A 23,437-nucleotide genomic window follows, 5' to 3' on the forward strand; every position below is an offset into this window, starting at 1 on the left:
GTGGCTGAAGTAGGTTCACGGTGAGCCCGGGGTGTCTTGTATTAAAGGAGGTACGACTTAACTGGGGCATGTGCCCATGCACTGATGGGAATATGTCCGAAGGTCACATGAGTCAACTGTAACACTCTCAGTGGCCCAATTGAAGCAGTTTTGAGTATCAAAGCATATTGGATTATGAACCAGAGTATTAAATATCCATGTGTTCACACTGATATGAATGATGGCCTAAATAAGTAAGATAAATAGTGACTCCCTAGTGGAGAGGAGGAGGGAGGGACCACAGTGGGGGAACTTTTGAAGCACTTCCTTAGCCTGTGGCTCAGTGGGGACAGCAGGGGTGTATCATGTCTGCAGTATATCCGTGAGGAGACGTGACAAGAACGGGGTTTTTGTTGTTGCTGTTTTAAAGATTTGTTTTTACGTATGAGTCCGTGTGAATGTATGGCACATGTATGTAGGTACCTACCAAGGCCAGAGGAAGGCATCAGATACCCTGGGGCTGGTGTTGTAAGTGGCTGTGAGCTGCACCATGTTGGTGATGGGAGCTGAACTCTGGTCCTCTAAGAGCAACCAGTACTCTTCGCCCACTGAGCCGTCTCTCCGGCTCTCAACCCAAAGGGTGTGAGGAGGCGTCTGACTATAAACTACCTGACCTGTCCCATGAAAACTGCCAGGGCCATCAAAGCCAGGGGATCTAACAGTCACACCAAGAGGCACTTAGCAGCCAAATGTAGTGTGGTAGACTGCATGGGTTCCTGGTTCTGAAAAGGACACTGAAGAGAAACTAAGGCAGTCTGACTAACCACAGATTTTATTATGTCATTCCAGGTTCATTAATCATGACTAATGGACCATACTAATGTAAGATGTTCATAAGAGGGAGCAGGGCAGGGAGGCATAGGAATTATGATACTTCACAATTTTTCTGAAAATCAAGAATAGAATGTTTATTTTACTTAAAAGGTGTTGTAGCAGGTAGACATGGCTTTGGAGTGAGCACGCTGAAAAACTATGCAGACAGTCTGATAAAATCCTGTCCTGATCATCAGTAACTACAGTGGAGACTTGGCCGCCTGCAGGGAACCAGTTTCCTCTTGTGCTAAAACACACTGTTCCACCCAGGCTCTCAGCCGTCAGCCCCTCCTGATCCCACAGACTCTAGAGCAGCTCTTGAGAAGAACCCTCAAATGAGTGGCAGAGAGAAGTCAGGGTCCCCGGGGAGCAGCACAGTGGCCCTGAGCCTGTCTTCATCTCCTTTATGATCCGTTTCCTTTCTGCAGAGTGATAGAGAGGGTCAAGGTGACAAAACATTCCCTCAGGCCGGGCTGCTCTGAAAGGCCTGTGATTCCAAGCTGAACTTTAGCAAGGCTGTGGCTCCATAGGCACCATCCGCAACCAACCATTAGCTTCCTTGGCTAAAGTCTGTCATTCCAAACTGAGACCGCTCTGAGGATTATAATGGATCCTCAGCCCACTCCCCACATTCTTGGGGTATAAATTTTTTGTAGGTGAGCAAGAGGGCCATCTCATCCCACTGGCTTCATAGTTGAAGAAACTGAGTTTCAGAGAGACTTGCTTTTTCAATGAATGGCCAAACCAGTGAGGCAGAGACTGGGCCTGCTTCCTGGTTAGAGCTTGTCCCTCTACAGCTTCCTTCCCAGAGAACCTGAGTGATGTGTGGCCTCAGCACCTCAGCTGTCTCCAGAGTGTTCCTCGGGGGTTCATGTTCATCAGTCATCAATACCAGTTTCCAGTCTTAGGGAAAGCATTATGGGGACTGGGACAGAAACCCAGCTCCCCCTGGGCCTTTTCCTCTTTAGGCCTGAGAAAGAAGCAACAACTTTCTCTTTTCTCCCCTTTCCAGTTTCACAGCATACCTTTCCCCATCAGATGGTGATACAACTCAAGACAGTTTGTTTTCAGCAAGCCCTCAAATGGTTAACTCTCCCAAATTATGGGGCTGGGTTAACAATAAACAGGATGTCCTCCAGAAATTAAATTTAAACCGCTGTGACTCAGGCCAGCCCATCCCCTCAACCAGATTGCTGTCTGGGGTTATTATCGGTGGTTAATTATACTGTTGGGGTTAGCACAGTGTTGGTCAGCTTGGGCCAGGTGGAGGCGGGTGTGGGAGAATGGCTAAAGGGAAAGATGGGAGTGGAGCCTAAGGGTTGGTGATAACAGCACTGGCACATTGGTCTGTCAGAGGGGCTGGCTTTGGGCTTCTTCCCAGAGCTGGTCCCTAGATTCACTTCCCACGTGGAAACAGGAAAGGTAGGGGAGACACATTACCATTTCTGTTACCCCTGGGATGAACCATGTTAAATGTCCACCCCTGGCCAACAACAGGGTCCATGTTGTCAGGACCTAAAGACATCTTTCAATTGCCTGTGTCAATCCACTCACTCCTGAGAGCCGGAAAGGGTCCAAGCAGCCTCTTGGGCCTTAGGGCATCCTGCTAAAGTAGGTGGAAGCTGGGCTATGGCTCCCCTTCTGAGCCCTACTCCCAAGATCTTGTTAGGTCTACCTACTTCTAGATGAGCATGGAAACCTGGTAAGCAGCGTCTTAGCAAGTTCAAGGCAGGCATAGGCAGATTCTTTACCAAGTAAGCCACATTTGATCTCATCTGTTTTTAACTAGTCATAAATGTTTCTTAGTATGTCATCTCCTGTTGGCATGCCCAGAAACCTTACAAGATGCGTTGTAGCCCCTATCTATGGGGAAACTGAGTACCTTCTCTAGAGAGGATGAGGGATGTTGTGGGCTTTTTCAAGGATGTGTTTTTAAGAATAGGGAGGCATGTTTCACACTTAGTAGTTCCTCAAACAAGATTCACAGATCCTCAAGGTGTCACCCTTCCCCCACTTTTCCCATGTGTTTAAGTGACAGACCATTCATAGGAATGATGTTTTCCGCAGGCAGGAGTGACCAGGAGCCTGCATGGCACATGATCTGTCCCAGAACACAACTGGGTGCTATTGGATCACATGTGCTCAGACCATGAGGACTAGGGGACCAAGTGCTGATCCCCTGTGTGCATCCAGTCCTCTAGCCCAGCCTACCCCATGTCTCACATCATCTCTCTGTCTCTTCCTCTTACAGGATTCCATTTAAGATCGGACAGCCCAAGAAGCAGATTGTTTCCAAAACAGTGAGTAACCTAATTCTTATGCCCTGAGACTCAACTGTACCCCCACATGACCTGTGCGTGGAACCTCCACCTTCTGGTCTTTCCTCTCGGTACTGGAGATTGAACATACGTTGTGCATACTAGACAAATGCTCTGTTGGTGATCTACTCTCCCAGGGCAGAACCTGAGCATTGAAAATGCACATTTGGGAGTGGAGGGTCAGAACCCTGAGCCTTATTCCCAGTCATTGGTTGTAGAACCTGAGGTCCACAGGTGCCTCCTGTCCTGGGTCCTGTTGGTTGTTTCCCCAACTTTGGACAGCTGTAGATCCTCGCCATCCAAGCATCCTGTCCTGGGAGAGCTCTGGAGCATAGGCATAATACATACCTCCCCTTGCACACACACCTCCCCTTGCACACACACCTCTCAACAGTGCCAAAGGCCTTTCTTTCTGGCTACCTCAACAACATAAAAGACCAGGCAGGTTCTCCAGGTAGCCTACTTCTTTTTGTTTTGCAGTGGTAATCCCTTTGAACCCATGATATTTTTTTTTTTTTTTTACAGTGGTTTTATTGTTGGGATTGACTTTTTTTTTTTTTAAGATTTATTTATTTATTATATGTAAGTACACTGTAGCTGTCTTCAGACACTCCAGAAGAGGGCGCCAGGTCTCGTTGCGGATGGTTGTGAGCCACCATGTGGTTGCTGGGATTTGAACTCTGGACCTTTGGAGGAGCAGTCGGGTGCTCTTACCCACTGAGCCATCTCACCAGCCCTGAACCCATGATATTTATTGCTGTTTTATGTCTGAAGTGGGAGAGGAAGAGCTACAGATCCCAGAACGTTAGAGCTGGAAGCCCATGGACCTCGTCTGCCCTCACCATCTGGTTTTTCCATAGCGTGGTGGAGACATTGTTAGATCTGACAGTCCTCTCCTGGAGAGCTGGAGTCAGCACTTGGTCTGTGGCCCTGCTCACTCCGTCATCTTTGCTTTGCACTGTTCCCACTCTGTAGCCCCGTCTGTCTAGAGTGACCTCCTCAGCTCCTCACACACAAACGAGGCTTCGGGTTTGAACAGGAGTGATCCTACATGTGAAGACCCAACTCCATGATGACAGCTCAGGTCCCAGCACTGTCCATGCAGTAGAGGCCCCTGTGCCCATCCTCTGAGGTCCTAGTCTCCCCGCTTCTCTCCTTGGCTCAGCCACCGGAGCTAGAGGGAAGATCCTGTTTGGGCTTGGCAGGAAGTTCAGCACATCTGACCAATGTCTCCATCTTCAGGAAGTCCAAAGTTAGGTCACAGGAAAAAAGCTGGGCTCAACTTAAAAGAGTCGCCCTCGGCCTCATGCAATGGCAGGTTGTAACAGACTCAGTGTCGCCTCCACAGCTGACCATCTGTGGAGCCTCTCTGCTAAGACTCAGAAAGTCTGGGTCTACAAATGCTGGGCTCCAAGAAGTGGGAGGGTGTGGCTTTAAGCCTCCAGAGAGTAATCTCGGAAGATCCAAAGAAAAGTGGTTTTGAAAAGGGTCTTTCTCCCCCTTTGTTCACAACCACAAACAAGAAGACAGAAATCCCTCCCTCCACCAAGACTTTCATCTTTCATCGATGGGGCTTTGATCCCACAGAACAGGACGGGCTACAGTGCACTTTCCAGCTCCTTGCCAGAGTCTGTTGTGGAAAGGTCTTGGTTCCCGGGGGTACTTTTTGAGAGAAGGAATTATTTATTTTGGCTTATGGTTCCAGGGGTCTCAGTCCATCATGGTAGGGGATCCTAGATCCTTTACTTTGAGGAATAGCAAAGACTTCCAGGGAAAATCAAATCTTCCCACACCCCCACCCTGCCCCATAGCTTCCCTTCTCCCCTCCCGTCTAATTCCTTGCTAGAGACTTGTCATCCTTTAGTCTGTGGTGTCCCTTCCTCCCACAATGGGCAAGTATGCAGTAGGTGTTAGGGAGCCAGGTAAGAGACTGACTTCCTGAACTCCTGCCTGGCTCTGCCTCTGGGATCTGAGACTTTTGGCCCGTGCCTTAGCCTCTTCAAGCCTTAGTTTTCCCATGTGTAAGGTAAGACTAACCCTAGTACTTATGTCACATGCATGAAGAGTCTCACCCAAACTAGCACAGATCGGGCACTTAGTCCATGTCTGCTCTATAAGAAGCCCTCATTGACAGCTGGCTTGGCTTCCTCTAAAGCCATCAAGGGCTCAGCCTGTCCCAGCAGCTCCATCCCCCAGTACAATGGAGTTGTAGGCTAGGCCTTTGATCTTCCACCAGCAGTCAAAGCTGAGGGGTGGCTTAGAATGGAGTTTTTGTCTGCACAACCTGTTTCTGTCAGTTCCCTGGGGGTGTTTAAGCATAGGTAGCAGGACCCTGGCTTTTCTGGATGGAGTCTTGCTCACCTCTCTACCCCTAACACAGGCTTGGGCTGTGCAGATGTCTCCAGATCTCTGGCAGCTGTCCCCGGGCACTGCTGACACACTTTGGGATAGGAGTGGATGCGGCTGCCCAGGTTATTGGAAGTCATGGCAGCCCTGTCATGGGAAGAAATGTTCATGCTATGTTCATGAATTTTCAGGGTTTTGGCTCAGGGTGCCCAGCTTCCAGTCACAAAGAAAACATTGTCTTTGCTCTCACTGCTTGCCTGTGCTCAGGTTACCAACATGCAATCCGTGATTGTTGAGGCTGTAGCAGGAATGGCATGTTCTCTGCAAGGGCTGACCACTGGCACTGAGACCAGGACCACAGCTTCCACCTCCGTACCCAACTTTTGTCAGTTCCCTCTGGAGCCTCAGAGCATCTTAACATGAAGAGAGAACACAGACATAGACATAGAAACACACACCGTACCACATACACATTACACACACACACACACCATATCACATAACAGACACACACACACCATATCACATAACAGACACACACACACACACACACCATATCACATAACAGACACACACACACACACACACACACACCATATCACATAACAGACACACACACACACACACACACCATATCACATAACAGACACACACACACACACCATATCACATAACAGACACACACACACACACACACACCATATCACATAACAGACACACACACACCATATCACATAACAGACACACACACACACACACACACACCATATCACATAACAGACACACACACACACACCATATCACATAACAGACACACACACACCATATCACATAACAGACACACACACACACACCATATCACATAACAGACACACACACACCATATCACATAACAGGCACACACACACACACACACACACCATATCACATAACAGACACACACACACACACCATATCACATAACAGACACACACACACACACACACACCATATCACATAACAGACACACACACACCATATCACATAACAGACACACACACACACACACACACACCATATCACATAACAGACACACACACACACACACCATATCACATAACAGACACACACACACCATATCACATAACAGACACACACACACACCATATCACATAACAGACACACACACACACCATATCACATAACAGACACACACACACATACACACACCATATCACATAACAGACACACACACATACATACACATTACACACACACACACCATATCACATAACAGACACACACACATACACATTACACACACACACACACACACACAATTTCCCATGTCCTCCAAGCAAGGATTCCCTAGGTCTTGTGTACATAGGAAACAAAAGCCTAGGTTCCTAACTAGGTAGGGTCCTTACAAAACCAAGGCAGACAAGTGGCCATGTTGAGCCTCTCCAACAGAAGTAAATGTCAGACTTTGGCCTCTCTAGTCCTCCTCAGCCCTGGAGCATAGTGAAGGGGAGGTACAGTCCACCCTTGCATGGTGGCTCTCAGAGTGCCTTCTCTGCCTCACTTTGACCTGACACCTTAGCCCTGGCATCAGAGCCCCAGCCCTGCCTGCGGCCTCCTTTTCCCCTTTCCCAGGAATTTGGGTTTGGAAGGAACTCATCTTGTTCACTCACTTGGCAAGTGCTGAGCTCACGCGGGACAGACTGGCCTGGGCATTGCCCTTGCACCCTGGGCCCAGGAGAATGTAGGGAGCTTCCTCTGGGCCTTGATTCTCCCCATGCTGCCTCCAGCAGCCTGGCCCAGCCCAGTCCCCTGACAGTGCGCGCACATGTGTTTACACTTGCATTGTTGACTGGCCTCCAGTTGCCTTTTGGCAAAAGCATCAAGCATTCAGAAATGTTCAGATCTTTTCCACTTAGCCCTTTCCCTCAGAAGACTGTACCTTGGAATGTGCCTTCAATAGGTCTCTTTATTCTATCAGCCATCATCTGAGGGCCTGGAATTCTGGTCCTACCCGAAAGTAGCTCTGTCTCCTGGGGAGAAAGATGTGGGACCCTTGACCATGGCTCCTGGAAGCAGGGGAGGTGGTGTTTCCTGTGAGGCAGCCTTGAGGGGCATCAAGCAGGAGCATGTGCCCACCCTAGGATGAGACTGAACTTCTCCTCCCCCCACCTCCCTCCCCCCCAGGAACTCTACCTGGCTGGGAGCTCCAAGGCCCCTCTGTACAAGTCCAAGCAGTCCCCAGCCAGGCAGACCAGGTGCTCTCTGACATCCCACACAGCAGCACACTCAGGCGTTGCAAAAGAGAAGGCTGGGAGCCAAAGGCAGCAGCATAGGGGCTCAGGGGCTCAGGGGCTCAGGGGCTCGGCCCCCACCACCCCAGAGGAACAAGCACATAGGTGTGTCTCCAGGAGAGTTTGATTTGGGCCAAGAAATGCTTAGTTTTCCTTTTGTCCTTTTGGAAATAAATGCTAATATGAAGAAAAATAAGACACTCAGCAGCCACATCTTCTGGGTTATGAAGGCCATAGCACGGTGATACTGCCTAGCATGAAGTTCCATACTTAGCCACATCTGGGCTCACATGGCTGCCATTTCCCAAGTAGTTCTGGCTGCTGCCCTCTGCATCCCTGTCTGCATCTCTGGGCTGCTGTGGCCCTCCAGAACCCAGCAAGCAGGAAAGGAACATGAATGTACTCTATAATCACCACTGTGGGCTGGGTACCTGGTCATTGTTCCCTTCCCTTAAGGAGCAATGACCAAGGGAAGTCACTCTGCTCGAAGATACTAGAAGCTGTTAATGTGAGAGCTCGCTCTCCCTGCCTCTGTTCACTCCTTTCCGCAGGCCAGTATGATGGTTTGGTGGGTAAGAGCGCTTTCTATACAGGCTTGACAACCTGTGATCACCAAACCCACAGCAGACTGAATACCTGAAAGCTGTCCTCTGCCCTCCATGGATACAACATGCCTGCCCTGCATATACATCATAAACACAATAATGATAGTAATAATAAATTCATTTTTAATACAAAAATATTTCATGATTTCATAAGCTTACAGTTTTTTGTTTCATTATATCCATAGCTATCCTTGCATGCAGGCCCCATGTTGAATGGCCCTAGAAGTGCACAGCTTGAAGGCTCGGGTGCAGGAACCCTTCATTCTAAAGCAAGTTCCCATCTGATATCCCACACAAGATCTTTTTTGATGTACCACAGACCCCACAGCAGACAAATAGGACCTTGTGAGGAAGCTATGGTTAAGAAGGGATGTCGCTGGCTCAGGCCTCACGGCTAGCACATGGCAGAACCCTCCTACTTCAGACCCGCCTCTTCCTTCATGTCCAGCTAACTCCTAGGGGGGATCCAGTCCTGTCAGGTCACCTTGTCTGCCACCAGAAAGGCACTAAGCAGTGCCTCATTCTGTAATGACAGAGCCGAGGCACCATCGCAGAGACTTGCCAACTTGCCTGGTTGGCCCCTCTGGGAGGAGAGGCCTTCTCTCTAAGTCAAACACTTCATTAGTTTGGGAACACAGGGACACTGTTGTTAACAATCTGCTGGAGCGTGTAGGGACTGGACAGCACTGTTGCTGCAGGCTGGGGGAGGGTGTGGAGCGAGTTTCAGGCAGTGGGGAGATTTTTTCCACCGTGTTGTCATTGCCCCACTGACTGAGCTATCGCTTGCCTTACAGGTGGAGAGAGACTTTGAAAGGGAGTATGGAAAACTGCAGCAGTGAGTGTCAAACTCCAGGAGGGGGAGATGGGAGATAGGTGGGGTGCGTGCTTCCTGCCAGGTCTCGGTCCCTGCTCTGCCTCCTCCTGGCCAGCTCAGGCTCAGGCCTTTCCTGTGCCCTCTGTCCATTTACAGTTAGGAACTGAAGACAGCTCTAACAGGTGACTGGCCATAGATAGGAAGACCATTACTGCAGTCTCTGGGTGGTCGGCCTCCTGCAGAGCCTGACTTGGCACGGAGGTCTGTGGGAGGTGTTGCACAGAGATGGGCTTTCCTCCCTGCTGGGCCTCCCTGAGGCCTGAGTGCTGGAGGGTGAATGTCCATCCCCCCTCATTTTCAGGCTGGAAGAGCAAACTAAACGCCTGCAGAAGGACATGAAGAAAAGCACCGATGCCGACCTGGGTGAGTGGCCTCCCCGTGCCCATCGAGGTAGCAGGAGACATAGGGTGTTCTGTTCCTCAGACCCTCAAGGGCTAACTCAGAAGTTACTGTGCTCAGGAAACACCAAACGAGTTCTAGATTGTTTCTCTCTGATCGGATCACCACCTCCCACAGGGTCCTGCCCCTCTCCAGCTTAGTCAGGCAGGAAAGCAGGTGCTCCCGAGTTCCTGTCAGGACAGTGCTGCAGCCAGCACAAGCCTCTGCTGCAAGGGCCTTTTTTTTTTTTTTTTGCATTAGGGTCAGGGTCAGAGAAAAAAGACAGTACGGCCTTCCGGGCATGGCTTTCCCATGGCAACAGCAGCTGAAGGGGCCGTGCGGCTGAGCAGGAAAGTCAGCTACAGTAGACCCTGGAAAACCTCAGCTCATTCTGCCATTACTGAGGACACAGCGCTGAGGAGCCCGCAGGTGCCAGCAAAGCCAGGGCTGAGGAGGGCTCTTGGCTGAAGACACTTGTTCAGGAAGAACTAGGCCCAGGGGCCCAATGATTGAGGCAGCTCAGGTCAGGGAGCAGCAAGAGGCTGTGTCACTGAGTGACAGAGATCAGAAGAGAATGTTCCCATACTGTCCCCACCAAGCACTGCCCTACAGTCTCTAACCCAACACTGCCCTTTAACCTCACTGTGCTTTGTCTGAAAAGTACCCGCTTTTACTGGCCTTCAGCCCTGCGGCTTGCTGTGATGGTAAAGTTGTATATTGGTATGAAACCCTGAGAGCAGCATGGTCGCCAGCATGCTTGTGTTAAGAGCAGCAGTACTAACCACCAACAACCACAGCAGAAGTGGCCACACCAAGGCTCCCGCCGAATGGACCTCGACAGCTTCTCCATAGATTCCAGAGAGAGGGCTGTATCTGCATGTCACTTTATAATAGAGACTTGAGAGAGACAGGGTTGACCAGGGCGAACCACCGTCTCTCATTTGACAAAGGCTGGTTAAGAAGCAGCCTGTTCCAGGCACACATCTCAGTGCTGGGGACTCAGCAGTCAGCTAGGACAGGAGCTTCCATCCTGCAAGCGAGGGCATGTAAGGAGTCAGGACACATGTATTATAGCACCATGCAGAGTCCGGTGCAATGAAGGAACACAAAGGGATGGAGGCTAATGGAAAGCTGCTTTAAGTGGGGTGAACAAGGAGGCCTCTCTCTGGAGGTGCCCCAGTACCTGAAGGGATAAGGGGGTGCTCTCTGTAGATGAGCCTGGAGGACACTTCAGCAAAGGCCCTGAGGTGGAATTTGGCCTTTGCCCAGTGGCTGTGCTCACTGGCCCGAAGGCAGAGTAGGATTGAGGGCTCATTCTTAGTTCCTTCAGCCACTCCACATAATGATGTCTGTGGTGGCCACAGTGTGTGTACAGCCTCAGAGGAATCCCGCCTCCTGCATATGTTCTGAATTCAAGATGGTAGAGCATGTGAAATGTCCATCTTTAAAGGAGGGGTTCGCCTTGTCAGTCACCTGTCTTGGGGCAGAAGGGTTTTTTGGTTTTGTTTTTAAGCCTTCTTTTTTCTTTATTTGGTAAATTGTGCATGAGTTCATGTGAGTATGTACGCACATGAGTGCAGGTACCCACGGAGGCCAGAAGAAAGCATCAGAGCCCCTGGAGCTGGAGTTATAGGCAAGTGTGGGCCACTTTATATGGGTGCTTTATAAAGCCACTTTATTTTAGGCTTGGCTCCTCTGGAAGAGCAGCAAGTGTTCTTAATCAGAGCCATCTTCCCAGCCCACCTGCCCATGCCTTGCCTGGTTTCCTGGTTATTCCAAGCTAGAAAGCAGCCAAGAGAGTCCTCATTGCAGTAAGCAGGCCTGTCTCATTGTTTGACCAGCTGCCCCAGAAGCAGAATCCCACTTTGGGTAGCACCATAGTATCCAGGTGCCATCTGAAAGGCCACAGGCTGACGGGCAGCACAGGTGGTTTGGGGGTCTATTAGGATCCCACTTGCCATGCAGTGAGTAGGCCCACAGACTTGGAGTTGCCCCATAGTTTGCCAGGTACTCGTACTTGGCTGGTTAATTATACCTTTTTCCACTCAGTGGACACTTTGAACAGCTTCTGATCAGAAAGAGAAATGCATTCCCAGGAAGCAGCTGCTGCCAAAGGCCTGGTGGACCCACCGTCCAGTATTCAGAAAGCCATCCTGAACCACTGAGCTTCCCTGCCAACCCCAAGGATATGGGAGAGTCTGAACATGACTTCCACCTCACTTCTGGCCCCTCCTGTCTGCAGAGTAGTCCTGAGCCAGGGGTCAGGTTTGAGAACTGATCTGTTAAATGACTTTCAGGTCTGACTTTCATGGAAGGCCTTTGCATCGCTCCCCACTGTCTTTCATCCAGGGAGTCACTGGGACCTGCTCTCCCGACAGCTGTGATATCAATGGGAGTGGAGTGCAGGATTTTGTCTCATAATGAGAAGTCTGTTGTCCAGCAGTAAAGTCTGGTCCTATTGAAGCCTAGGACCACTGGGTCCAGAGCAAGGAACAGAGCATGCGTCTGAAGGGCAGCTCCTCTAGCAATGCACACACTGTGTGCACTCAGGGTCTGGCTCGTGGGTGACAGCAGGGTCGCTAGAGGACTAGTGATACCAAGCCTGACTGTAGTACTCTGAGGTCCAGAACAAGGCCTGGAATGTCTGTGACACATTGTGACACTGGAACAGTGGGACTAGGAACATGCTGAGAGCCACTGACCCATCAGTGGAGGAAAGTGAACTATGCCTTTTCTGATCTCAGTTTGTCCCAGGTTTCCAGGACAGGAACCTCCCTAAAATCCTCCCTGATGTTCTGAAAAGAGGTCTTCTATTCAGTGAAATGATTAGACTCCGGGAGTTTTCAGAGTGCAGTCTCTGAAGGCTTTGGGGTTTCGTCTGGAAACTGTATTGAGAACCTCAGAAACCCAAGGGGAGGCCCAAGATCCTTAGTTTCCCAAGTTTAAAGACTGCCAGTTCTGGGAGGTAGGCCATGTGGGCCATGAGCTCACCACACAGTCCCTGCAGGGCAGAAAGGCGGTGGCCTGGGGCTAGGACCCAGGGTGGTGCGCTGCATTGTACTTCAGACCTGGCTGTGCCCAGGGAAGTGGCCCAAGGAAGTGCAGCACCTTGACCTTGCCCAAGGAAGTGCAGCACCTTGACCTTGTGTGCTTCCAGCAGGAAGAGGCCCAAGAATGTGAGGGTGTTAGGATAGGTGGGAAGAAAGCCTTCCACAAGTCAGTGACTTAGGTAAGGTTTTGGTTTTTTTGTTTTGTTTTGTTTTTTGGTTTTTTTTTTTTTTTTTTTTTGGCTGTTTTGTTTTGTTGTTTTGTTTCTCCTTAAATACTGGGGAAAGAATAATAATAGAAGGCATTCTTCAGATATGTTTGCAGTTCTGTGTAGACTTTTATATTCTTTTGACTTAGGTTGTTTGTAATCATCTCAGAACTGTTTCTTACAACATTTATGACCCTTTTACCTTTGTGGTCCTCTCACACAGTAGGCTTTCGTTGCTTGCTAACTGTAATCCCCTACCATGGTGGGGATGTCTAGTGGGGCCTGGGCTTCCCCTCTCCCACAAGGCCCTTCTCTGAAGCTGTCTGTTCCGCTCCTGGGCTGGCAAGGAAGGCCCCGCTGTAATCAGCTGGAGGTGTCTCCCTGCATCCATTCTAAGACACACTTTCAAGTTAGTGTCCTTGCAACCACAGCTCTGTCACACTGGCTAATGAGATGGTTTGATGGTCAGCATTTTTTTTTCTTCCTCAGTGGTTTATACAGTAACAATGTGCCTTAAAATCAATAGCACCTTAAATGCTGTGACACTCAAGTAATAACAAACAAAATAAATCCTAGCCAAGTGTGGCAGTGCATGCTGTAATGCCACCACTGAGGAGGCTGGGACAGAAGATCACTGCAGACTGGAGGCCCATCTGGGCCACATAGCAAGGCCAGCCTAGACTACAGTGCCCAGTGGCGTTTAAAACAACCAGAACAACAAGAACAAAAAACATCTGTCTTGTACTGCTTCTCAGCCTTTTTGGCTAAGATCATGTGCATAACTGGGCTTCTGCTCTGATACTCGGCCAGATGTGTTCAGAAACTGGTGTGTGCCATATTGAGCCAGGTCCTTGTCCAGGCTCTCTTCTGTGAGCAAATATCGAATGCTAAAAATAAGCCCCAGATCAAGAACCTAAAGGCTCCCACTGGGCCTCCATCCTCCTTGGTGCTGTCTGTGACTTCCAGACAGCCCACAGCACCTCAAGTATTCACCTTTCATCCAGGTGTGATAAGTGGGCCAGCCCTAGTATGCAGTAGACTAGAGGAAGCCCCAAGTGGGCAGACAGCCCACCTACAACACAGTTCTTGTGTTCTGGAATGATGGAGTTAGCATCTCTGGAACAGAAGTATGTCATGCAGCTTTCCATCTTCCTGGTCCTAGATCAACCTAAGAGTTTTGCTATCCAATGATTCAGCACTGCACTCGTAGGAGTTGTGGAAAACACAGGGCCATGTCATATGGCCATTTGCGCTGTTCTGGTAGCTATAGCATAGGCAGAGGTGCTGAGGTCAGGAACATTAAGGAGACCTTCAACCCTGTCCCTCTGGGAGCTCACAGAGCCTTTAACTTCTTACAGCCATGTCCAAATCTGCTGTGAAGATATCCCAGGACCTACTGTCCAACCCACTGTGTGAGCAGGACCAGGACTTTCTGCACATGGTGACAGCCCTAGACACAGCCATGAAACGGATGGATGCCTTCAACCAGGAGAAGGTGACCAGGTCTTGCTGCCAGTGGCCTATGCTCCTCACCTCTTTCCCCTTGGACCTAGCTAGATGCAGTGACCATAGGTCGAAAGTGGTACTGGGCTTCAACCTTCTAAAGCCTGATAGCCTCAAGCCCATCTCTTCCCAAACCAGCCTGCTCAGATGCCCCTGTCTCTGCGCTTACAGCAGCTGTGCTCTGCAGGGCAGCTCTGCCCACCCATCCATCCTTTCACACTGAGCAAGGCTATCACAAATCTTTGCCAGTAGCACTGACAGGAAATACGTTAACCTGAAACTAGACCCAGCCCTAGGTGTGGCCCTCGGGATTCCTGGTTGGCCTCTCCGCCTCCTCTGGCAACAGAATATGGATACTATACCGCCTATCCCGCCCCATCCCCTCTCAGGAGACAGCAGATCAGCTAGCCACTTGGAAGTCAAGGAGCATGTCTAGCAGTGTGGCCTGTGAGGAACCTGGGACCTCCTCTTCTAGGAAGAGTCTGAATCTGTATCTTTCCTTTGACAGGTGAACCAGATCCAAAAGACAGTGATTGAACCTCTGAAAAAGTGAGTAAAACCATCCAAGGCAGTGGTCCTCACAGTACTTGTGGGGATAGCAGGTCAGCTAGCCATACGGAAGCCAAAGACCATGTCTAGCAGTGTGGCCACAGCTTCCCATGACAAGGAACAACAGGGACACCAGCCATACAGCCTGTCCCGTGGCTGAGGCTCCTGGTTGTTCCAGGACTCCAGCACTGCCCAGGCACAGTCTAGGAACAGGGAACTGCTAATTTCTATGTTGCCAGGCACTGCCCTGCTGGTCATTGGGCCCCCGGGAGGCCCAGTGCTGGCTGATTTCAACTTGTAGAGATTCTGGACAGCACTCAACAGACATGAGCAAGGCCTTTCATCTCCCAGCCGGCCTGGGATGCAGCTGCCTGCAGCACTTTGTGTTGGAAACATGGGGGTGGCCGCACATGGGGAAGGGCGAGCAGCAGCAGCACCACCACCACCACCACCACATCCTGCTTGCGAAGGTCCCCTCACTCATGACCTGTGAGAGCAAGGAATTCTGGGAGACTCTTTTTTTTTTTTTTTTTTTGGTCCTGCAGGCCCTGGTCAAGGATCAGACAGGTTTGTCCTGTGGGTCCCCAGGGGAGGAGGCTGGCCCAAGCCTGGCCTTGAAGCTCTTGAGTGCTTCCTCTCTCCTGGCCTCTCCCAGCCTGCTCTGACCTAGAAAGGCTCCCGCTCTGCGCCAGCAGCTGCACTTTATTACCTCGGCCGTGGTGGTCCCTGGCAGCTGCTTTGCCAGGCCTGGGCAGTGAGCCTCTGCTTCATTATCATTAGGCCAGATCAAGCTGGAGGGAGATGAAGAAAGCAGTTTTTGATCCTACAGTCTTTGGATGTTGGGGAGTGCTGAGTTATTCCTTTCCCTGTTCAGGTCCAGGGGTGGGATTAGGAAAAGCCCTCCTAGTTTTCTTAGTGCTCCTCCCCAACACTGGACACTCAGAGCCACCTGCGACTGCCATAAGGCCAGGCCTGACCCATGCCCACCACCCCAGCCTCAGCAGCCTGGGGTTTCCCAACCCTGCCTCTTGGTCAGAGTTCATCTCCAAACCAGGGGACCCTCCATGGGTCCCGTAGTGCAGAGGAGCTGTTCATTGGCCCTGGTCTCAGAGCTGGATGGAGGGGTCTCAGAGGGAAGTACCTCTCTCTGTACACAAAACTCTGCTGTGCCTGAGATGCAGGGGCCCAGAGGCAGCCTCAGGCACCCAGAGCTGGCAGAATATGGCAGGACTGCCAGCTCAGAGAACTAGGGGGTTGACTACCTTCTCGATTTCACAACCAACGAGGCGGCATTGAAATCGGATCCCTGGCTTCTTCAGCCAAGTGGAGAGAAACCCCGGCTGCTTCCCTCCATGCTAGTGGCCCACCACCTGCCAGGAAGGTGGGGGCGTGGCAGAGGGGGCGGCCACCATCTCCGCCATGGATCCGCTGACCTCTCTATGAGCCTCAGGCCTGGCTGCCTGGCTGGCTTCTGCAACCCACAGCCAGCATACAACCCCCCATGACCACAGAAACCACTGCTGCCTGTTCCCTCCTCCCCACTTGTTTCCTTGTGCCAGGAGCGAAGCTCCCAGGGACCCCAGCACCGGAAACAGGAAACTGCAGCTTTCCTGTCCTCTAATGAAGATCATGGCCACCCTGTCGCCCCCAGTATCCCCTGCCAAGGGGGCTCGGTCTCTAATCCCCCAGTCCCTGGTTGTTCACATGTCGGATGGGGATGCTTTCAATTTCCCTTTCCTGGTGGGTGGAAGATCCCGGCTGTGTGGGCACAGATGAGGAATGGCAGGCATTCCCCACCAGGCCGGCTGCTCCCAGCCCACCTCCCAGCCGGCCTCTTTCCCTCCCCACTCTCTCTTCACCCCACGCTTTATCTCCCTGGGGAGTGAGCTTCGTGTTCAATCCTATGCCAGTCAAGAAATGGGCACCTCCTAGGTTGGGGGCCCTGAAAACCCTGATGTAGACCTAGGCCCACCTCCCATCTCTGGAAATCAGTGGAAATCAGATCTAGGCACTTAGAGACTTGGAACTCGGGAAGGTGGGTCAGGTGCGTGCTGCCATATTGAGCAGGAGTGTCCCAGCCACTCACGCTGGCCTGTATCCATTTCCTCTGTAGAAAGCAAGCCAAGCTGATTCCTTGGTGTGATAGAGTTGGTACCTAAGAGCAGAGCTAGGTGAACTAAGTGGGCATGGAGTATGAGGATGTATGATTTGAGCAGGGCCAGGGAGCAGAGGATGGCCCACCTCTTACCACTACTTCTCAAGGGAGAGCTGAGACTCGCAGAGGATTAGACTTTTCCACCATGCACCTTAGAAGAAGACAGTTAAAAACTGCAAGCTTTGCTCTTTAAGGAGAGCTGGGCCCATGTGTCATCCATGTCTGGGAGGGCAGCAGGAACCTGGGGAAAGTCCAGACACAGAGGACCAGCCTCTACCAGTCCTAACCTTCCGCATCAGCACCCCAACCCTAGCTAGACCCCATGGAGAGGGGATCCTGCTATCAGGTACCTGGCAAGACCTGTCCACGCCTGAGAAGTGGAAAATAAGAAAATGAACAGGAATTCCTTCCCCCATCACCTTGGGACAGACAGGCACTCTTCCTGTGAGTGACATTAATAGCCCCCTCAGATGAAAAGAACATGACACCTATCCCTTGTCTCAGGGGCTCCCGGTCCCAGGTCCAAAGCTACCTGGATTTCCCATTGTTAGCGATTCAACTACAGTTGCCTGAGCTACTGACAATCCTCATAGCTTGATCAAATCTTAATTTGATTGAAAAGTACTGCTGTAGGAGACAAGATCTAAGGAAGACCTGTGAGTACTCGAGTCAGGAGCCACTAGCAGGGGCAGCGGAGCCCGTTGCACCTGCAGAGAGAGGGTAGTGACCTTGATTAAGTAGTGCTGTGTAGATACCACACTCCCCAGGGCTGTAACCCCTGGTCTGTGGCAGCCTTGGTCTCCCATCTCTGCCCTTCCATGTGCACTTGCACTGTGCCCTTCATGAACTGTCCCTGTCACAATAGTATTAGTGTTCCTGGTCGGTGTGACTTGGTCTTAAAGATGACAACCATAGAAAGGGGCCAGGACCATGAGCTGAGGTCTAAGTTTTGCTGAGACTAGCATGTAAGACCAACTAACATTGCACCAAGGTGCCATTTCACACCTGCAGGACACCCTTCATGTACTGGTTTGTTCCTGGTGATGCACCCTCACGCCCCATAGGTGAATTCCAATGTACTCCACCTCTACCTCCTGTCTGCCTCTCATTCTTTCTCTGACCTTGGCCCTGAGGCCACCCCAAAAGCAGGCGGCTTCTGACAGCAGGCAAGCTGCTAGGGTCCTTTGTCCTCTTGGGATAGAGGGAGGGGCAGGATGGTAGGTTCTCGGGCTTGAGGCACACTGCCCAGCTGCCCAGGAAGGGAGAGGGGCTCCAGAGCAGCTGAATCACTGGGTACAGCTGTCTTCACACTGGCATTGTGAGTGGCTCCTCCCAGTGTGACCTGGTGGTGCCTGGTCCCCCCATCTATTTTGCACATTTCACCTGCTGCCTGGCCACGTTTATATTCTCTCTTCTCTAGCAGGAGTATTCATTACTCCCATCAGGGTAGCCCTGAGTTGTTGAGGCTTTTCAGTACCAAATTTATGGTCATGTCCTATGAGAAGCAATGGTTGGGAAGTGCACCTCCTGTGATATGTGAGCCTACTGAAGACAGCCTAAGCATTCAGATGTTCTCTCAGCTCAGGTGCATGGGAAAGGCTGGCCTCAGCCACCAATGGGCATAGACTGGCTTGTACCTGACTTCCATTGGCTTGCTTTGTCACGCTCTCTGGGCTCACCTAGATAAGGTGACGCTTGTGGTCCTAGGTCACCAGCTGTGTCTGTCCACCCAAGTGACCAGAGGCGTTGAATCTCTTAGCTGTTTGTATCACAGCAGGCTATCAGAACTCCTGGCTGACACAGTGGGCACCGCACGGTATGATAGGAGAGTCTTGCCCAACACTGAGGCCACTAACATGTTCTCATGGCTTTGCAGTCGAGTTGCCCCATTTTCTCACTCCCAAGAGACCTGCTTGTAGAGCTACCTCACCTCCACCCCTCATCTGTGTCAAGAAGAACATTTACTCTTGCCTGGGCCCCCCAAAAGTGGCTCTCCCCTGGGCCTGTCCAGGATAGGATGGCCTTTCATGGTGGAAAGGTAGCCTTGATGATGGTTACACTCAAATGCCAAAACATTTCAAACCCAGCCTGCTCTGCGTGGCCAGTCGTCTGAGTAGTTACACCATACTCCTTTTCAGCTGTGTTAGGTAGGAGGGGCTGGGACCATCTTTCTAAAGTGTGCTTTTCCCATTTGTTCTTTTAGTGGGAGGACCATTCCCATTGTGTTTCCTCGCAGTGTAAAGGAACCCTTAGCCAGGATCTTTCTTTTTTGTCTCCTGTCAGTGGCACTGTGACATAGTAGAGAAGGTGTTGACAAACATGGATACTCATAGCCCTTTCCAGACCATCACTCCCTGGCTGTGGCCCTGGCTTCCCCTGTTGGTTTGGTTTGGTTTGGTCTTTAGTGTATACAGGCAGATCCCAGCCCTGCTGACCTCGTGCTGAGGCTCCGCAGCAGGACAGGGAGCACCGGCAGTCACAGCCTACCATCTGGGTCTGGGGAGAGCCCTCAGTACTGTCTGTGCCCCACGCCATCCCACCTGTACAAGCCCCAAAGCCTCAGAGCCTTAAGAGAGTGGCACATAGTAGGTGTGTGGCACATGTTTTTGAGTAAGTAGTGACTGGGATACAGCCCCACACGAGAAGCCTGTTTCCAACCAGGCTGTGCCCAACAGGTTCAGCAGCGTATTCCCAAGCCTCAACATGGCGGTGAAGCGGCGGGAGCAGGCCTTGCAGGACTACGGGAGGCTGCAGGCCAAGGTGGAGAAGTACGAGGAAAAGGAGAAGACTGGCCCCGTGCTGGCCAAGCTCCACCAGGTACAGGGGAGACGCAATAGGGTAAACGGAACAACCACTGCCACGGGGTCCTCCTTCCAGGACCAGCGGAACCAGGACACTAGCTATTTCCACCTACACCCTGCCCGCTTCAGTGACAGCCCTGACTCCAAGGTCTTCTTCCCCAGGCCCGAGAAGAGCTACGGCCTGTGCGGGAAGACTTTGAGGCCAAGAATAAACAACTCCTGGATGAGATGCCGCGGTTCTATGGCAGCCGACTTGACTATTTCCAACCCAGCTTTGAGTCCCTGATCCGGGCACAGGTGAGACAAGGCTTTTCCCTTGGGGAATCATCTTTGTAGGAACCCAGTTCCCATTAGACATAGCCATGCTCTGCACAGACAGCAACACCTCCCTGCCCCAGGAGGAAAGTTCATGCGTTGTCCTAGTCAGCCCTGGTGCCTGGCACTGCTACTGTACTGGAACTTGTGTTGGGTATCCTCCATTGGCAGTCCACTCAGTCCCAACCCTATGATAGACAGGGTTCCTTTCTGTTTAACCCTTCACCCCTTGAGTTCTTCCTCCCTTGCTTAATTAAGCAAGCAGCAGAAACCCTGATTGCATCTTTAGCTACCACTTTGACTGAGCAGATCCTTTGCAGAGGTAGTTGAGAGGCCAGTAGGGTGACTGCTTGCGAACCCAATAGGAGAGTTCCATTAGCCAGAGACCACAGGAGTCTTAACTTTCAGTTTCCTAGGGAGGGGTCCTGAATAGGCTCTGAAATGCTGGCCACTAGATATGAAGTGCCCCCTCGTGGAGAGCAAATGGGAGTGCAGACCAGTATGGGGGTGGCAGCCAGAAAGAGGGTAAGACCCAGTCCGAGCCCAGTGTCTCCTGCTGCTGGGTCCAATTGGGATGGTATGCAGCAGGCTCCTGCCCTCCTCTCGCTGTTCATCGTCAGGCTTGTTCTCACCACTGGCAAGGTGGGAGAGGCAGTGGTACTGGAGCCAGGAGCAGGGCTTCTGCACACAGACCTCCTCACTGATCACGGGTACTGGCTTCCATCTCTGGACTCCAACACTCTCTGGCCACCAAGCTAAGGCTTCTTGTCCCCAAGTTCTGCCTGCCCTGCTTCTTGTCTTAGCTGCACCTCTGCTGCCCTCCAGTGGACACCATCATTCCCTGTTGCTTTCCTAGCCACAGGGGCCATGGTAAAGCCTGATTCCCACTTCCCAGCCTTCATTTGGAATGATACCCAAAGCCATGGCGTAGAGTGCCCATCAAGAAGCCCAGGCAAGGTTTGGACTGGAGCCTGGACTTGCTAGTGACACATGTTTCCAGTCCGGTGCTCTCTAGGGAGTGAGACAGACAACAGAAGGGGGAGGATGCTCTCCTGTAGTCCCTGCAGGTGAGGGCTGCCTTCCAGCTGCTGCACCCTCTGTTTGGATGAGGCATGGATTTAGAGAAGATCTTGGCCTGCTCTCTTTTGCTGACACCTGCCTCTGCTTCCAGTGAGCTGCATACACCATCCCCACCCCCAGATCCTTAGAGGAAGCTTCAGGGTGCCCAGGCTATGGGGTACCCCGTAACCAAGCAGCAGGGTAGCCAGGGTTGTTTACCACCTCTCCCTGTGCCAGCCTCCTTCTCACCCGGCTGCTGCTGCTATTAGTCACTAGAGAAGTGCGCATTCCAGATGACTCAACAGGCACTGTGTCTCAGGCAGGGATGGGGGGGGGGGGGGGGGGCGGTGCGCCAGTACCTGGCCCGCTACAACTTAGCTGGGGATTCTAAAAAGACTTCCTAGGATACCATGTCCCACTGGCCCTTGCTGCACAGCCACCCTCCCAATCCCCATCGTCTGGCTTCTTAGATGGAAGGAGAATCCTAGAGACATCTTAAAGTTGAGGTGCTTGAAGAATGGGGACACATTGATGAGGATGTGATGTCACATCAGGAAGTGGAAGCTGAGGCAGAAATGGCCTCTAGCCTCTGTGGAAAAGTCGCCATCTATCACATAGAGAAACCCCTCCACTCTTGGACCTGCCTCCCGCCTCTCACCCTGTCACTCTCACCATATCAGTGTGCTTTTCTTCCAGGCAACTTAACCTGGGTGTGATAACTAGCAAAACTGGGAAGGGGTGGAATCTGAGGAGCTGACACCTCCCTTAACTGGACTTCTAGGGCCAGCTCTCAAGACTTGGGGAGCCAGTGTCTGCTGGGTTCTTCTTCCATGACCAAAAGCCCCTGGCTCCTCTCCTTGCTTAGAAACAGCAGTAAGCCCCATGCCTGCCCTTGCTCACATACTGCCCTCTGGCACCCTCAAATGCAGTCTCCCTGCCCAATCTAGCTATTTTGGCCTTGACAAACCTTTCTCTGTGCTATATATTTCCAAAAGCCCCAGCTTTGGTTCCCCATCCCTAGACTGCTAAGGGATAGATAGATAGATAGATAGATAGATAGATAGATAGATAGATAGATAGATAGATAGATAGATAGGGTGAGGTCTAAGAGGCAGTAATGGAACAAGTGAGAGACACACCCCACCACCTTCAGCCAGAGCAACCCACAGACCCAGAGCCAGGCCCTGCTTGTGCCTCTCACCTGCTTTGCTGACTGAGTGCTGTGTAGAACTGGAGTCCGGTTCCTGCCAACAACTCTTGCCTCCTACCCAGGTTATATACTACTCAGAAATGCATAAGATCTTTGGAGACCTGACCCAGCAGCTTGACCAGCCAGGCCACTCAGATGAGCAGCGAGAGCGGGAAAATGAGACCAAACTAAGTGAACTCCGAGCCCTCTCCATCGTGGCTGATGACTGAGCCCCTGCCCCTCAGGAGTCCTTAGACTCTTTGGGACACAGGGGACATCTCTACAGGCTTTGCTCCTAGCAGGCATGGATTCATGGACCTCCCAATGGCCAGGTAGTTGGAGACAGGTGGCCACTATTCTACCTTGCCAGTTCTCTGACTTAGATGTCTCCATGTCCTTAAGCCTGATACTAGGAGCCACACAGGCTGCTGCTTCCCTGTGCCCAGTGCTGATAAGCAATGTAGAAAAACCCTGGGGCCTTTTTACTTCCAGAACCGTCCAGAGTGTGCTATAGTGTCTGGCCAACAGGAGCCTTTGGAAGGGCCTGGGCTTCCTGTGGAACTTGAAGCCTTAGCTGTCTACCTCCAGAGGACCTACTCTAGGAAAGCCACCATCCTCTCAGGACTCTTTAGACTGCTGGGTGAGGCACAGTGCCCTGGGTAGCAGAACTCTGGGCCCTTCATGCCAACACAACCAAAGCCGGTCCCCTACAGGTCCAGCATAGGGACAAAGCCCAGGTGTTTAGCTTTCCCTTGAACTGGGGCTTTGTCTCTAGCTGTCCACTAGGAAATATTACACGTTGAACTGCTACCCTCAAAACAAGGCTTCTGTCTCACCTGTATTACTGGAATTTTATTTTCACTTGTTATTGAATTTTATTTTCAAGTAAAAGTTTTCCAGTAAAACAACAGTGTACTTTAACTGACACGAAGAGGGAGCTGTCACA

General features: G+C 51.4%; 1 protein-coding gene across 2 annotated transcripts in view; it reads left to right on the forward strand.

Moving 5' to 3' along the window:
* Positions 1–23,399, forward strand: part of Bin3 (bridging integrator 3) — a 38,611-nt gene extending 15,212 nt beyond the window's left edge. The window contains exons 2-9 of one of the 2 annotated variants that reach the window (XM_021181193.3): positions 3,104–3,152; positions 9,207–9,247; positions 9,588–9,649; positions 14,279–14,415; positions 14,932–14,972; positions 19,803–19,944; positions 20,091–20,225; positions 22,575–23,399. In XM_021181193.3, the coding sequence (XP_021036852.1) occupies positions 3,104–3,152; positions 9,207–9,247; positions 9,588–9,649; positions 14,279–14,415; positions 14,932–14,972; positions 19,803–19,944; positions 20,091–20,225; positions 22,575–22,721 (754 nt within the window). In that variant the 3' untranslated portion in view covers positions 22,722–23,399. Of the gene's footprint in view, positions 1–3,103; positions 3,153–9,206; positions 9,248–9,587; positions 9,650–11,713; positions 11,930–14,278; positions 14,416–14,931; positions 14,973–19,802; positions 19,945–20,090; positions 20,226–22,574 lie in introns of those variants that run through there. The other variant, XM_085828742.1, reaches the window with a different exon arrangement.
* The last annotated feature ends 38 nt before the right edge of the window (positions 23,400–23,437 follow it).

This window comes from Mus caroli, unplaced genomic scaffold, assembly GCF_978045245.1.
Source record: "Mus caroli unplaced genomic scaffold, Mus_caroli_1 scaffold_12, whole genome shotgun sequence".
Classification (NCBI taxonomy): Eukaryota; Metazoa; Chordata; class Mammalia; order Rodentia; family Muridae; genus Mus; species Mus caroli.